The sequence below is a fragment of the Myxocyprinus asiaticus genome, chromosome 45 (genome assembly GCF_019703515.2).
Source record: "Myxocyprinus asiaticus isolate MX2 ecotype Aquarium Trade chromosome 45, UBuf_Myxa_2, whole genome shotgun sequence".
Classification (NCBI taxonomy): Eukaryota; Metazoa; Chordata; class Actinopteri; order Cypriniformes; family Catostomidae; genus Myxocyprinus; species Myxocyprinus asiaticus.
In genome coordinates this window covers 14,443,494-14,457,461 of record NC_059388.1, presented here as the reverse complement: position 1 = coordinate 14,457,461, position 13,968 = coordinate 14,443,494, and the positions used below count along the sequence as shown (strand labels likewise).

Here is a 13,968-nt window from a genome sequence, read left to right as displayed (position 1 = left end):
GCTGAACACCAACAACAATTTTTTAAAAGAATATCTCAGCTCTGTAGGTCCTCACAATGCAAGTGAATGGTGACCAGAACTTTTAAGGTCCAAAAAGCACATAAAGGCAGCATAAAAGTAAACCATAGACTCTAGTGGTTAAATCAATGTCTTCAGAAGTGATATAATTATTGTGGGTGAGAAACAGACCAATATTCAAGTCCTTTTTTCCTATAAATTCTCCTCCCTGCCCAGTAGGTGGCGATATGCACAAAGAATGCGAAAGTGAAAGTGGAGATTTATAGTAACAAAGGGCTTAAATATTAATCTGTTTCTCACCCATACTGATCATATCGCTTCTGAAGATATGGATGAAACCACTGGAGTCGTATATATTACTTTTATTGTATGTATTATACTTTTAAAGTTCTGGCCACCATTCACTTGCATTGTGAGGACCTACAGAGCTGAGATATTCTTCTAAAAATCTTTGTTGGTGTTCAGCAGACACCAAGAAAGAAAGTCATACACATCTGGGGTGGCATGAGGTTAAGTACATGATTAGAGAATTTTCATTTTTGGGTGAACTATACTTTTATGAAAAGGTTAGCAAGGTAATATGTTTAAAGTTGCTGTAAGCGATTTCAGCTGTTCTACTTCCACGAGATTGAGCCATTGGATTGGCCACACCCCCTCTTTCTAGAAAGCCAGAACTGTAAAGACACCAAATTGAGCTTTACTTAGAGCAGAAATGGTTATTAAAAACAACAGTAGCAAAGTAGCGCCCTCAGTTGACAACTGTTATGAACAACATGGCATAAAAATGCATTTATGGCTCAATAATTAGTTTCATCTACAATACTATGAAAACACGCAAAATGATTGACAGGCAGAAAGCGTCATTGTCCACGGACTGCGGACACATTTTTGTTTGCTGTTTACAGAGTCTAAAGCTGTCACAGAGACCGGTGAGATATCTCAGGACACTTATTTCATTAATATCTTTCAGGGAGCAGGAATATTTTTTGCATACCTTTCCATGAAAATTGCTTACAGCACCTGGAAATGAATGGTGACTAATGTTCTCCCTTTAAGTATTTTGTAGTGTGCATCTATGGTACAGTGTCATCCCAGCTGTGCATACCTTTGTCCTCAGTTTACCCAAAGCAGATTGTCAACATTCTTCATTCTACATAGCGCTATTGATAGGTGTTGCCCTGACAACAATCACATCACTACTACTCAGAGAACCGTAACCTTGAAAACCATTTAGTTTATGATCTGATTTGCCTCTGACATAACTAGCATGTCTCAAGCATTCTGAGAGCTCTGTGATGTTAATAAATACTCAATCTTTTGACCAAACTAGAATGTCATATCTTCACTGTGTCAAATGTAGTCATTGGAAACAGCAGTTACATGTTTGCACTGCCGGTTGAATGACCTATTGAGATCATTTCTTGCATGCAAAATATAATTTCTTATTTTTTATTTTGAGTTGAAATGACGGCGACAGTTTTCATGAGATTCACACAGATAGCTATTCGATCTCTCATTTCAACACTTGTTTCTCTCTTTCCTTTCTTGTGCTCATCTATCCTCTTCTCAGTATCCCCTCCTCCTTTTAGATTCAATGTGGAAATTGACCTTGCTCTCAGCTCCAGTGTGTTTTTGAGGTTGGTGATAAGCAATTTGTGGCTGCCTGCACCTCCAGAAGACAAGGTGACCCAAACATTAGTCAATAATTTGCTGTTTCGTACTCACCCACCCCCACACATACACGTTTGTTTTTCTATCATCATGGATACATTCCATTGACTTCTATTGTTTTAATACTGAGATAATGATATTTTTCATCCTCTAAGCCTAAACCTAAACCTTACTGAAACTTACATTTTCATTAAGACATTATTTAGTATGTTTACTAAGCCATTTTTCTCATGGGGACCATTGGCTGGTCCCCACAATGTATCAGATTTCAGGTTTTACCAGCCTGGTCTCATGAACATTACGTGACCGTGGCAAAGTTTTTGAAAAACAAAATGACATGCCTTATTTCACGTTTGGCTGCAGTTTCCCAGTGAAATGTCCAGCGGGGGGCATCAAAAGTGAGTGAAATGGTGTCATAATCATACGATACTTTTGAGGTGAATATTAGATGGAGGTTTAAATGAGTAAAACGTACCTTTCTAACCTAAACCTAACCAATAGTGTCTTAAAAGATAAATGAGAGATGAACAAAACAGATCTCCTTACGCTTAACCAAAGGCTAAACCTAACCGATAGTGTTCAAAAACTAATTGAGAAATTAAAAGCAAAACATCTGAAGCAACCACGTCTTCTCGTGTTGCATCTCAGTGGTCTTGGTCAGTGGACTTCCAAATCCAAAGTCCAACAATCTATCAGATGAGCTACCTTGGAAGCTAATCATGTTGGAATAAATATATAAATGTAGGTGAGCCTGTAATACAAGTGTATAGTATTATAGTACAAGAATTTTGATATCATAACATAGCAGTATGTGAGTAATAGAGCTGAAAATATGTGTTTATAAAGTCATAATCAGCCGCTGAAGTCATAATTTGTGTGAAAGTGAATAAAACGCCCAGTTGTTGTAGCACCTCTAGTGTTAATTTTATCAGAAAACTGCTACGATACATAGAATTTGGCATGTAAAGTCAGTTTGCAAAAATGTAGTTATAGTATCTGTGGAGACGGGGCGGGCTGAGTGGCGACTGTGCGGAGCGAGGCCGGGATGGACACCTGCAGCATATTATCTCGCCCAGCTGTGGGTGATTACAGCGTTAACGGGCAAGAGATAAAGCCATGTCGAGAGCTGCAGTCGCAGACAGACACAGAGAGAGAGCTACAATGAAGCTGTGTGTGTGTCTGGGGAGCTGGAAAGCACCCCATTGATGTGTGTTCATGCTGCTGAAAAGCAGCGGCGTTGAATGTTTTGTTACACTGAAAAGTGCTGACAATATAGAGTCTGATGTTGGATGTTTGTATGGCTCCTGCTTCCTTCAGAGAGAGTCAAAGAACTTCCTTACAGTAATGTTCATTCTATGAGACTAGGTTGGGTTTTACTATCCTTGTGGGGACATTTGGTGGTGTGGGTGGTAGCAGCTCTATTCTAAGTCCATATATCTCTCAGAACATCTCTCTTTCCCTGTATTTCTTGTCTCTTGGCTCAGCCATGCTTTGCCATCTGAAAGGATTCATGAGTTTGGATGGAGAGGAAAAAAACAGAAGGACATGGAAAAATGCATCCCTGGGAGAGGTTGAAAGAAAACACAAAACTGAAGAGCTAGAGGAGACTTATGGGTAAAAAAAAAAGGTGCCCAGTAAACGTCAAGAGAGGCCTATTACTAACAGAGAGAGAATGATGAAGGGAATGGAGAAAAGGAGACTAAATGTTGCTAGAGACATGCTCAGCATCCATGAACAGGCAGTGCAGAAAAACATCATCCCTGAGGATTCACTGACTCTGCTGACTCTGCCATCAGAATACTGATAACATACCGCCTAGCATGCTGCTTCTCCAGTACAAATCCCATGCTTACTTTACACATACACAAACACACCTGTCTTACTGTTCCTTTTGCTGTAGATACCAAACAGAGCCATGTCAACACTGGTTAACACAGCTTAGCCACCTTACATACAGCACAGCTAGGTTCATGGTACATTTACAGAGAAGTCTAGAGTGCTTTTGTGTGTGATTACCTTGAAAGAGGTCTATACTGTTTTTATTTTGTATTTGTTTGACTGGCATGTTATGGGTTGAGACTCTAGAGCTCATTTTTACCCTTCTTTTCAATGAATAAAAGGACTGTTAATGTTGACCTTGGGCCACTGTGTTATAAAATGCCTTCCAGTCTTTAGGATAAGGCGTCTTTGGTGTGGTTCATACACTCTTTGACCTAAAATGATGATGTAAATGGTTCAGAATGGAGTCCTAGCATGCTGTGCAGGATATACTGAATACCGCCAACTATTTGTAAAAATAGTATGCATTATACAACAAACATTTCAAACAGTAGTATGCTACATTTTTGTCACACCTTATTATGTGCATTCTAAACTCTGCAAGTGGTGTTCAGTTACCATTTTGGAAATTAAAATGGTTATTTTGCATTATTGATCCAATGTTATGTAACAGCCCGATCAAATAGTGATTTAGAAAAAAGATGGTAAAAATTGTGGCTGATATTAGAAATGGCAGGTTAAGTCAAGCACATTGCACTGAGGGGGACAGTATTCCTCTCAGTGTGCTCTGCTGTATATGGCACATTTTGCCAAATATAGTAGGTCATCTGGCTACACCACACATACAGAGAATTTACATACTGTTCACTGTATACATATTGTGTACTTCCGAAATAATAAGTGTAGTATGCTAGTATGATATTCGTACATAATATGTTTCCTTGGTGGGATACCAGACAGGTGACATATTCATTCTATCAGGTGAGACTCATTCTTTTCACTATATGAGCAACAGTTTGCATGTTGCAGGGATTCAACAACACCAGTAATCAATTTATCAGCCTCATTGACTCCATCGTTAACCCTTGACTGATAATCAATGAGTGCTCAAAGTGGGTCAGAGCCTCAAGTAAGGCTCAGGTTCTCCTTAAATAAAAGGTTAAATGAAACAAATGAATAAACAAAATACCCCCATGCCAATTCAGAAGAGAAAATTATGTCATTATCTTATTTGGCTATCTAACCCAATATTATTTGCTTAGGAGTGTAACTGAACAGACAGGGTGGGGTTCACTTACCTCTTGCTGACAGGGTGGGAGTGAGTTCTGGGCCAGTGCTTTGGAATTTTTCCCCTTCTGTTGGGAATGTGGTTTGCTGTGCCCATGTAAATCCATCCAAAGTTTTGTCAGTGGGTTCAAAAGGTGTCCGATCTGACTCTGAAGTAGTTTGTGCTGTCCCAAATGTGTGTTGTTCAGTGCTAATGTCAGTGCTGGTCAGAGGTTCGGTATATAGTTCAGGCTTTGGGTTTGCTGTTGTTGTGAAATGTGTGGTTTTTAATGAAGCTGTTGATATTGGTATTGTTGACTGAGCATCTGTGGGTATGGTTTGATCACTGTAAAGGCTCTTGGTTTCTGTAGTTTGTCTTAGTGTTATAGCCTGCATGGTGCTGTTACTTTGTGCAGGGGATGTTGGTGTTGGAGGGGATTGTGATGCAGATTGTGGCGTTTCCTCTATGCTCTTGGCATTACTGGGAGGCCAGTGGTCAAGATCAAAGTTTGTATCAAACTTAAGAGGAGGCTCAGGTCTATCCAGCTGATATTTGTTCCTGAGTAGGCCATTTGTTGGCAGTTTTGCTGAGTTTAAAGGCAGAAGCGTGCCTAGGTGGATGGTGGTACTTTGAGTTTCCTCAGTTGCGGTTGTGGTTGGCTGGTATTTTGGGCTGGTTAACTCCTCTGTTGACAGAGTATAGCTTTGTGTGGTTGGTTCTGGGTTTGTTGGATGCCCCATTGTCGTGGTGACCAAAGGCTCTGCAGCCTTACCAAAAGAACTCCAAAATGATTTCAAACCAAATGATGGAAATTGTGGAAATTTTAAGGGTAAGCCCCATCCTTTTGACTCTGCCTCTGTTTGGGTTGTTGGTTTCGACCCAAACCCACTGAAAAACCCATTCACCGAGCCAAGGAGAAAATACAGAACTCCAACCGCAAGAGTCCCACGCAGATGCAGCATTCTGCCTCTCTAATGTTGACACGGACCACTGCTCACATGGTGTCTGACTTTCCTCGGTCTGCCCACTAGTTGCACCAGCTTTCTGCAGCAAATAATAAAAAAACATTGAACTCCTTTTAGTTAATTGTCAATGAGCCTCCTCTTTCACATAGTGCGCTGACTTCGACCCCATTCTGCCAAGTAACTGACAAGCACAATCTCCCATCAGACATTTTTGTATCAGTTCAAATGTGTTTACATAAGCCTGTAGTGCTACTGACAACATGTTGCATGTTCAGCCATAAAAACACGAGTTCTGGTCCCATGAAAACCAGGAAGTTATCTCGTTCACATAAACAATGTTGAGCGTGATTCATGGGTTGCATTTTCCCTCTAAGATTACATTTTTAATCCATTGATGGTTGGGTTTGGGTTGGGGTTAGGGTGAAGAATGAATAAAATATGCATTCCTGTTGACTGTATTACATAATTTACAACGAAAAATAACTAGCTTTACAACTTGCTTTTGGTGCCACTCTGTGGACATTTCACCAGGAAACTGAAGCCCACACCTGCTAGAGTACGTTCAATAACACTTCCAGCTTCGGCCACAAAAGTAATACAGTCATACAGGTTTGGAACAACATGAGGGTAAGCAAATAGCTGCTTTTCCACCATCAGGCTATGAACTGTTCAGCCAGGGCCAATAGCCTCGGACCTTGAGTCGCAAGACCAAAATGGAATCAGGCCAATAGCCCCGCAGCGTTGCCCTATAACCCACCCTGAATATGTCACCCTGTGCCAACGTCACAGACTCCACCCATTTCACAAGCAAGAGGGAAACTCAAGCTAAGGTATCAGACTATGAAGACTAGCTAGCCCTCGAAATAAACATGGATTTCTACTGTGCCCACAATTCTTTTAATTTTTTCCCGTTTTGCACTGGATATACAACTATGCAATTTCGGCTGCAATATACTTAATCACATCTTCGTTTCGGCAGATACTGCCGACCTGACATTACAAATTTTCATCAGCCCAAATATTTAGAAGAGCCCTCATTTCAACTACTGACCAGTACTAACGATTCTCCATTCTCCATTGAACTGTTGAGGTAAGCTAGTTGCTAGATATGAAAAACTGGGAAATAAGTATCTTGGTGCTGAAACCTCTGACCTGACTCAGCTAAACTCCACCTTTGACATTGACACCACCTTAATCCCCAGTTGGCCTTCTTTGGCCCAAGGAATATCAGCGGGCCAGGGAACTTGGCCGTTGGCCCCGACTAAGCTCCAAGGAGGCACGATGAAGCCCCAGAAATGGCAGTGCGAACGCAACTGGCCCTGCCACTCACAAGAATGCCCTCATTTGGCCTGTTAGTGGGAAACGCTGCTAATGATGATCGAATTTTAAATTTCAGATGAATTATCCCTTTAATGACGCAGTGTAAATTCAATGTGTAGGTGTCCTAATATCGATTTGCTATTCTCTAGTCCATTTGAAATAATGTCTTTAACAGGTTTTTACATGCTGTTGTGTCATATTCAGCTTAGTGCAATGCACCTCATATGGTTCTGAGTGGATTCACATACAGAAGTCACATACCAATCTCTCTGCTTCCTGTTGTTAGAGAGGCGGCCTCAGCTCTCCATTGATTGACCAATTGAGCAATTATGGAGAGAGAGAGACAGAGAGAGAGAGAGAGAGAGAGAGAGAGAGAGAGAGAGTGCTCTCTAAGCATACTAATGGGAAAGTAGAGGTCTCTTTGTGGGTGTGTATATATATATATATATATGGGGGTGGTGTAGGCCCAGTTTCTTTGTGGAACTGTGGGCTAATTTTGGAGTACAAAGCTTATGCCCTGTAGCCTCAGTGAGAGGAGTTGAAATTTATGGAATGTCTTGAAGAGAGAGACCTTACACTCTTTCTTTCCTCTCCGCCCCCAGATCCCTCTCTCTCTCTCTCTCTCTCTCTCTCTCTCTCTCTCTCTCTCTCTCATAGTCTCTCTCCCCTACACAACTGAAATGTTCTTGAAACTGAAATAAACTTTCTAATTTCCCACTGGGCATAACATCAGTTCTCAGTCGGTAAAAAGAAAGATAACTATTTAGAATTTGTCTTTCACTTCCATTTCTCCCTTTCCTGCTCTCTGTAACAACATTGCATCTTATCAGTCTCTCAATGCCATCTCTATCACAGAAATGACTGGAGACACACAACCTAATTTAGTTTCCTTACCAGATTAAACCAACTAACAGGCTCTGGGCTAATGGGTTTCAAAGAGATTGATGGATCCCAGATTCGGCTTTGTGAGAAAACCCTCAAATCAGCTGAGATCTAAAGATGCACACTGACCTTTGTGATCACATACTGATTATTGCCTTCTGGAGTACTGAACAATTAGAAGTCGATATCTAACAGGCACTTTCATAAATGTTTAATAGCTGTTGCAAATACCTGCAACTATCAGCAAATTCAAAAAAGTGAATTAATTGTACAAATGAAAGTGCTTGAAGATTTTCTTTCTTTTTTTTTTTTTTTTTTTTTTTTTTTTTTGTTAAGTTGCACCAGTGAACATTCCTAAAATCTGGGTTTTAATTGTGTAATCTCTCCACACAAGGCGGTGTTGAGCCTCAGCTGTCTGGCTGAGTCATAGTCATTACCGTCATTAGTGACCAGACTATTTACTCATTACCACGCCACCTGTTTTGAGCGCAGATAGTCCTGTCTCTCACATCCTCATCATTCAAGACTGCATTACTACAGGCTAGATTTATGAAAACATTGCTTGATGCTAGATGTTTTGCTTTGTTCTTTCACACCTTCTTAAACATTATGTTTCAGGAGAATGGTTTCATCTGTGCTAAATGCTTCAGAAAGTCAGACCACACAAAAGCTTGTTAAAAACTACCGCAAATGCTTCTGTGTATGTGTCAGAGCCTGAGCCAAACAGACAACATAAATGACTGTATTGCTCTGAGCTTCACTATTAGACCCCCATCTCTTATCTTTTTCTCTATCCATTTCTCTCTCTCTCTCTCTCTCTCTCTCTCTCTCTCTCTCTCTCTCTCTCTCTCTCTCTCTCTCTCTCTCTCTTCTTTCCCTCTTTCATTGTCATTTTGTTCCACTGTGCCTGGCAAAGAAAGGGCCTGGCAGCACAGGATGTAATCATTCAAGCAGAAAAAAGAGAGAAGTCAAGATCTACCCCTGATTTAACAGCACACATTTAGTCTTTGCCTAAAATATTTGTAGTGTTTTTGTATTTGGGAATTGGTCCTTCTCCCTAGTGTATCTGTATCCTGCAATTCCCTACTGTGATAAACTTCATGCTTACTCTCATAATCACCTTAATACAGATTAGCATCATCATACAAACATACTCACAATTTTTTTTTTCAATTTTATTTTAAATACCTTCAAGGTCTGAAGCTTTAAGTAATCAGCAGTGTTCCTGCCTTGCTGTTAAGTTGGTCAATGACTTAACAGAAAGCATATTTGTATGAAAATACCTCCTCAGAAAACTGGTTTCAGATGGCCCTCTAAGGCACAACATCATGTCTAATGATCTAGATTCTAGAACATATACAAGTGAGATTTTGAGATAATCAAGCAAATATTTAATGACTACAATGTTATTTATCTACTCACATAGGATGTTGGTGTTTGAGGAGATTGTGATGAGATTGTAAATGTAATTTTTTTGTTTATTTTTTGATAGAAATGGAATTGTAAGTTGTATATAAAAAAATAAAATAATAATAATTTAAAAAAAAGACAATACACATTTATCCATTGACATTAAAGGGATAGTTACCCAAAAATGAACATTCTCTCATCATTTACTCACCCTCATGCCATTCCAAATGTGTTTGTCTTTCCTTCTTCAGCTGAACACAAACAAAGATTTTTAGAAGAATATTTCAGCTTTGTTGGTTCATACAATGCAAGTGAATGGTGGCCAAAAAGCACATAAAGGCAGCATTAAAGTAATCCATATGACTCCAGTGGTTAAAGCCACTTTTTCAGAAGCGATATGATTAGTGTGGGTAAGAAACAGATACATATTTATTCTTTTTTTACTATAAATGTTCACTTTCACTTCCAATTTCTTCTACTTTTGTTTTTGGTGATTCACATTCTTTGTGTATATTGCAACCTACTGGGTAGGGAGGATAATTTATAGTAAAAAAATACTTACATATTGATCTGTTTCTCATCCACACCTATCACATTGCTTCTAAAGATATGGATTTAACCCCTGGAGTCGTGTGGATTATTTTTATGCTGCCTTTAAATGCTTTTTTGACCTTTGAAGTTCTGGCCACCATTCACTTGCATTGTATGACCTACAGATATAATTTTCTAAAAATCTTCATTTGTGTGCAGCAGAAGAAAGAAAGTCATACACATCTGGGATGGCATGAGGGTGAGTAAACGATGAGATAATTTTAATTTTTGGGTGAACTACCCCTTTAAGGATACATCTATGCTGCCTTTGAAAACAATGTGAAGGCATCTTAAGGCTAATTGCTGGTTAAACAGGCTTTGCCTAAAAATTATGATGAAATACAATGACGTTTTTGTCCTGCTAAGGTGTTTATTTGGTGATATTCCTCTATGCACATCCCTGAAATTCTTGACCTAGGAGAATTCAGCTAGTCGAAGGGTGTTGATGATTGTTTAAAACTAATCATAGGTGTGTTTTGGACATGACGTTCTTAATTTATTTTCCTCAGTGAACTAATTTTAAAATGACATTGAGTGTTTAAGCAGGCTTTGTTAGCCTAGGGTGCTTACTGTAAAATCGTTTAGAAGGAAAAAGTTTGGCTTCTTCATTATATAAATTGGGCTTTAGTAGGCAATATGTTATGTAAGCGCTGAGCTAGTATGTACCTTGATGCCTTCTGACCTATATACGGTATGCTGCCTACAAAGGCACCATTTTTCAGGTTTTGGACACAGCCGTGGTTTGATCTTGAAGGTATTGCTGTACTAATGTAATTAGTTAGATTACATGTCCTGTAAGTTAGCTTCACCATCTTTGGTAAATTGCATTTATGATTCAATGTGCTAGTTAAACAATGAGAGGCAATAAATGATGATTCCATTTAAGAAGAGGACCTGAGTGAAAACCATTAGGGAACTTAGAGAAGGCTGTAAGATCAGAGTCAGGGTCAGTGTGTTCTCCTCTCAGTACATGTATGATTAAAAGGATTTCTAGCACTGGGGACCTTCTTAAGTGGTGACGGATTGACTCGTCATGGTATCAATTATTTTAACAGGCCTCTAGACGTGCATTATGGCTATGGAAATCATTGGCTCACACCTTGAAGAAACTGACTGATTTATTTGCAGAGCCTTTCTGGTTCTTGTCTTATAGACACAATGGGGGAAGGGGGATATTTATGGCTTGCAACCATAAAAAATACACAGATGCCTGTAGGGACTTTCTTTAAACCTAGTCTAAAGGTTTTTAGAGAAAGCAAAAGCCATTAGTCTAACCTTAACCCTGAATTTAACCCAACCATGAACAATTGCATGAACATTAAGGTCCATGATCTAAATGCAACTACACAGTCTAGAAATAGAAATCAAACTTTTTATTAGAAAAATTGCATTTACAGACATGGGTTTTAGATCAATTAGTGTACTGAAAGTTAATTTAATGAAAAGCATTTTCTCAATAACTTGAGCACCAAAAACTACTATTTGTAGGCAGTGTTGGGTGTAGTCCAATTACAAAGTGATTAGTTACAGTAATCTAATGACTTTTTAGTCAAAATGTAGTGTAATGCATTACATTGTAAATTCTTGTAATCAGATTACAGTTATTGACTTTCAATTAATGTAATTATTTTTAAGTGTATTATATGGTTATGCTTATTTCTAATATATTATTTATGTAGAATACATGAATTATGGCCCCGTAATGTAACAAGGTGCTAAGTGTATGACTTGTGTGTAACAATGAACAAGGAAGAAATATAGACATTTATTTTGAATTTGTTGCAGAAAAGTGTTTTAGAAAGTAACTTAAAGTAAATTAATTAGTAATGTGATTACTTTTCAATGAAGTTATTAGTAAAGTAATCTGATTACAATTTTAGAGGATTTTTTTTTTATTTGTAGTGGACTACTATTTTTAACTAACTTACCAAACACTGTTTAGAGGTAAGGGTTACAAGATAGATATTTATACTGTATTTTTTTTTTAAGTATTCTGAGGTGCTGGCAGAATAATGCGATCATCAGTAGCTGGGTCTCTGTAATAATCATAAAGGCACCCATCAGACATGTGAATTATGATTTGGAGATGATAACAAAAAGCCAAATTTGACAGAACTCCCATTAAATCACCTCAATCGATCTGGTTCACAGAGCGTTAACTGGTGCTGATTTTTGCACAATGTTTCTCCTACCATTCCCTCACACTGCAAAACACTAGACTGTAATAGACAATAATTTTCCACACCATCAGTTCGCCATGTCTTCAGCCATCATCATATTCATTAACGCAACCTTATCAAGTTTCTCACTGCAGGCCAAATTGGATCAATCCATTCATGTTTAGTCTATTTCTGCACATAGAGTACAGTATATCACTAGATTATTGTAAATCCTGACTGTAGTTTATAGCTGGCTTCCAGAAATCAACCAAGTTTGTTTCTTTTATTTCCTGTAAATAATTTCACTCTACAACATAAAAGTCCATGGGAAGATGCCATGACCTCATAAACTGATGTGCCTATTAATCACTATTCTCTATTGATATTAAGCCATTTTTTTTAGATGCCATAAATGTGGCCCAAGCAACCTGTTGACATTTGTGATGATGAAGTCTTTGGCAATATCACTGTAATATTCCAGCGGTCCTGTATACTGTTTTAAACACCTTGGCAAACACAGAATGCCAGTCCACAGGAATCAATTATACTTGGCTATGAAAACACGATAAATTACCTGTCATGTTAATGTTTTTGTGGGCTTTTTGCTCAAAGCAATTATCTCAAACACACTGTTCCAAACCCAGGCTGCTACGCCGACTGCCTTCGCCATGGTTACCAGAGGAGCAGAATGCGAATGACTGTAACTCAGAGCTTTGCTCACACTGCACATATATATCTGTATGAAGCTCTGAGATACAAAACCATTTAATGAGCAGTGCTCAAGATAGAGCATGATCCGTGGTAATAGACCAATTACAGATGTTTATGGTTCTGACACACACACCACACGTACCCTGTCACGCATTTCTGGCTGAGGTTGTTAATCTTCACATATAAGCCTGATATATACCACATCAACCAGAGAGAGGAGATTTGGTCACCAGCCCAGCATCACCTGCAGTGAGGCAAAAGCCTGTGTGAAAACACATTTCTTACAGGAATAAGAGAAGAAGAGACTCACCTTTCCTTCGGAGGAGGTGAGGAAATAGAGAATCCAGAGCAGCCACCAGCACTCTACTGCAAGAGAGAGATAGATCTGTCTCCCTGCGTGTGTGGGAGAGAAATTGTTTTTAGTCACACACTCTCTCTCTCCCTCTCTCCCTACCTCTCTCTCTCTCCCCTCCCCTCTCCTGGTGCATCAGAAGTCTAGTGTCGGATTTGGATGCACAATATCTGGTCACACCTCATTGAGCAGATTGTTAGAGAGCAGAGAGCAAGCACCGTACACCAGGCAACAACGTCAAGGAATTAAGAATCGTCCATGTTCAGGACACACACACACACACACACACACACACACGTTGGTGCGGCTATCCTTATGAGGACTCTCCATAGACATAATGATTTTTATAATGTATGAACTATAGATTCTATCCCCTAACCCTACCCCTACCCCTAAACCTAACCCTCACAAAAAACTTTCTGCATTTTTACATTTCCAATAAAATATCATTTAGTATGTTTTTTAAGCGATCTGAATTATGGGAACACTAGAAATTTCCTCATAAACCACATTTATAGCATAATACCCTTGTAATTACCAGTTTGCAACCTAAAAAAATGTCCTCGTAAACCACCCAAACCCGCCCACACACACACACACACACACACACACACACACACACATACACACACACACACACACACACACACACACGCATTAATTTCTAAAAGCAATAAAAACTCCTTAAATAATTATTATTTAAGAATTTAAACAAAATATATTTAAAAATATTTTAAACATAATATTAAATATTGTAATATTTTAACCTAAATAAACTGTAAATATGTTGTATATTTAATACATTTTTAAATATGATCAATTTAAACCTAAATTCTTCATGCG

At 38.8% G+C, this 13,968-nt stretch overlaps 1 protein-coding gene across 2 annotated transcripts in view; it reads right to left on the bottom strand.

Annotated features, from left to right (window-relative positions):
• Window positions 1-13,211, bottom strand: part of LOC127434835 (proline-rich transmembrane protein 4-like) — a 50,870-nt gene extending 37,659 nt beyond the window's left edge. For both annotated transcript variants that reach the window (XM_051687844.1, XM_051687845.1), the window contains exons 1-2: window positions 13,084-13,211; window positions 4,767-5,779 (exon numbers count right to left, since the gene is read on the bottom strand). In XM_051687844.1, coding sequence (XP_051543804.1) covers window positions 4,767-5,697 — 931 coding nt within the window. In that variant the 5' untranslated portion in view covers window positions 5,698-5,779; window positions 13,084-13,211. The remainder of the gene's footprint in view (window positions 1-4,766; window positions 5,780-13,083) is intronic.
• Between the last annotated feature and the right edge of the window lie 757 nt (window positions 13,212-13,968).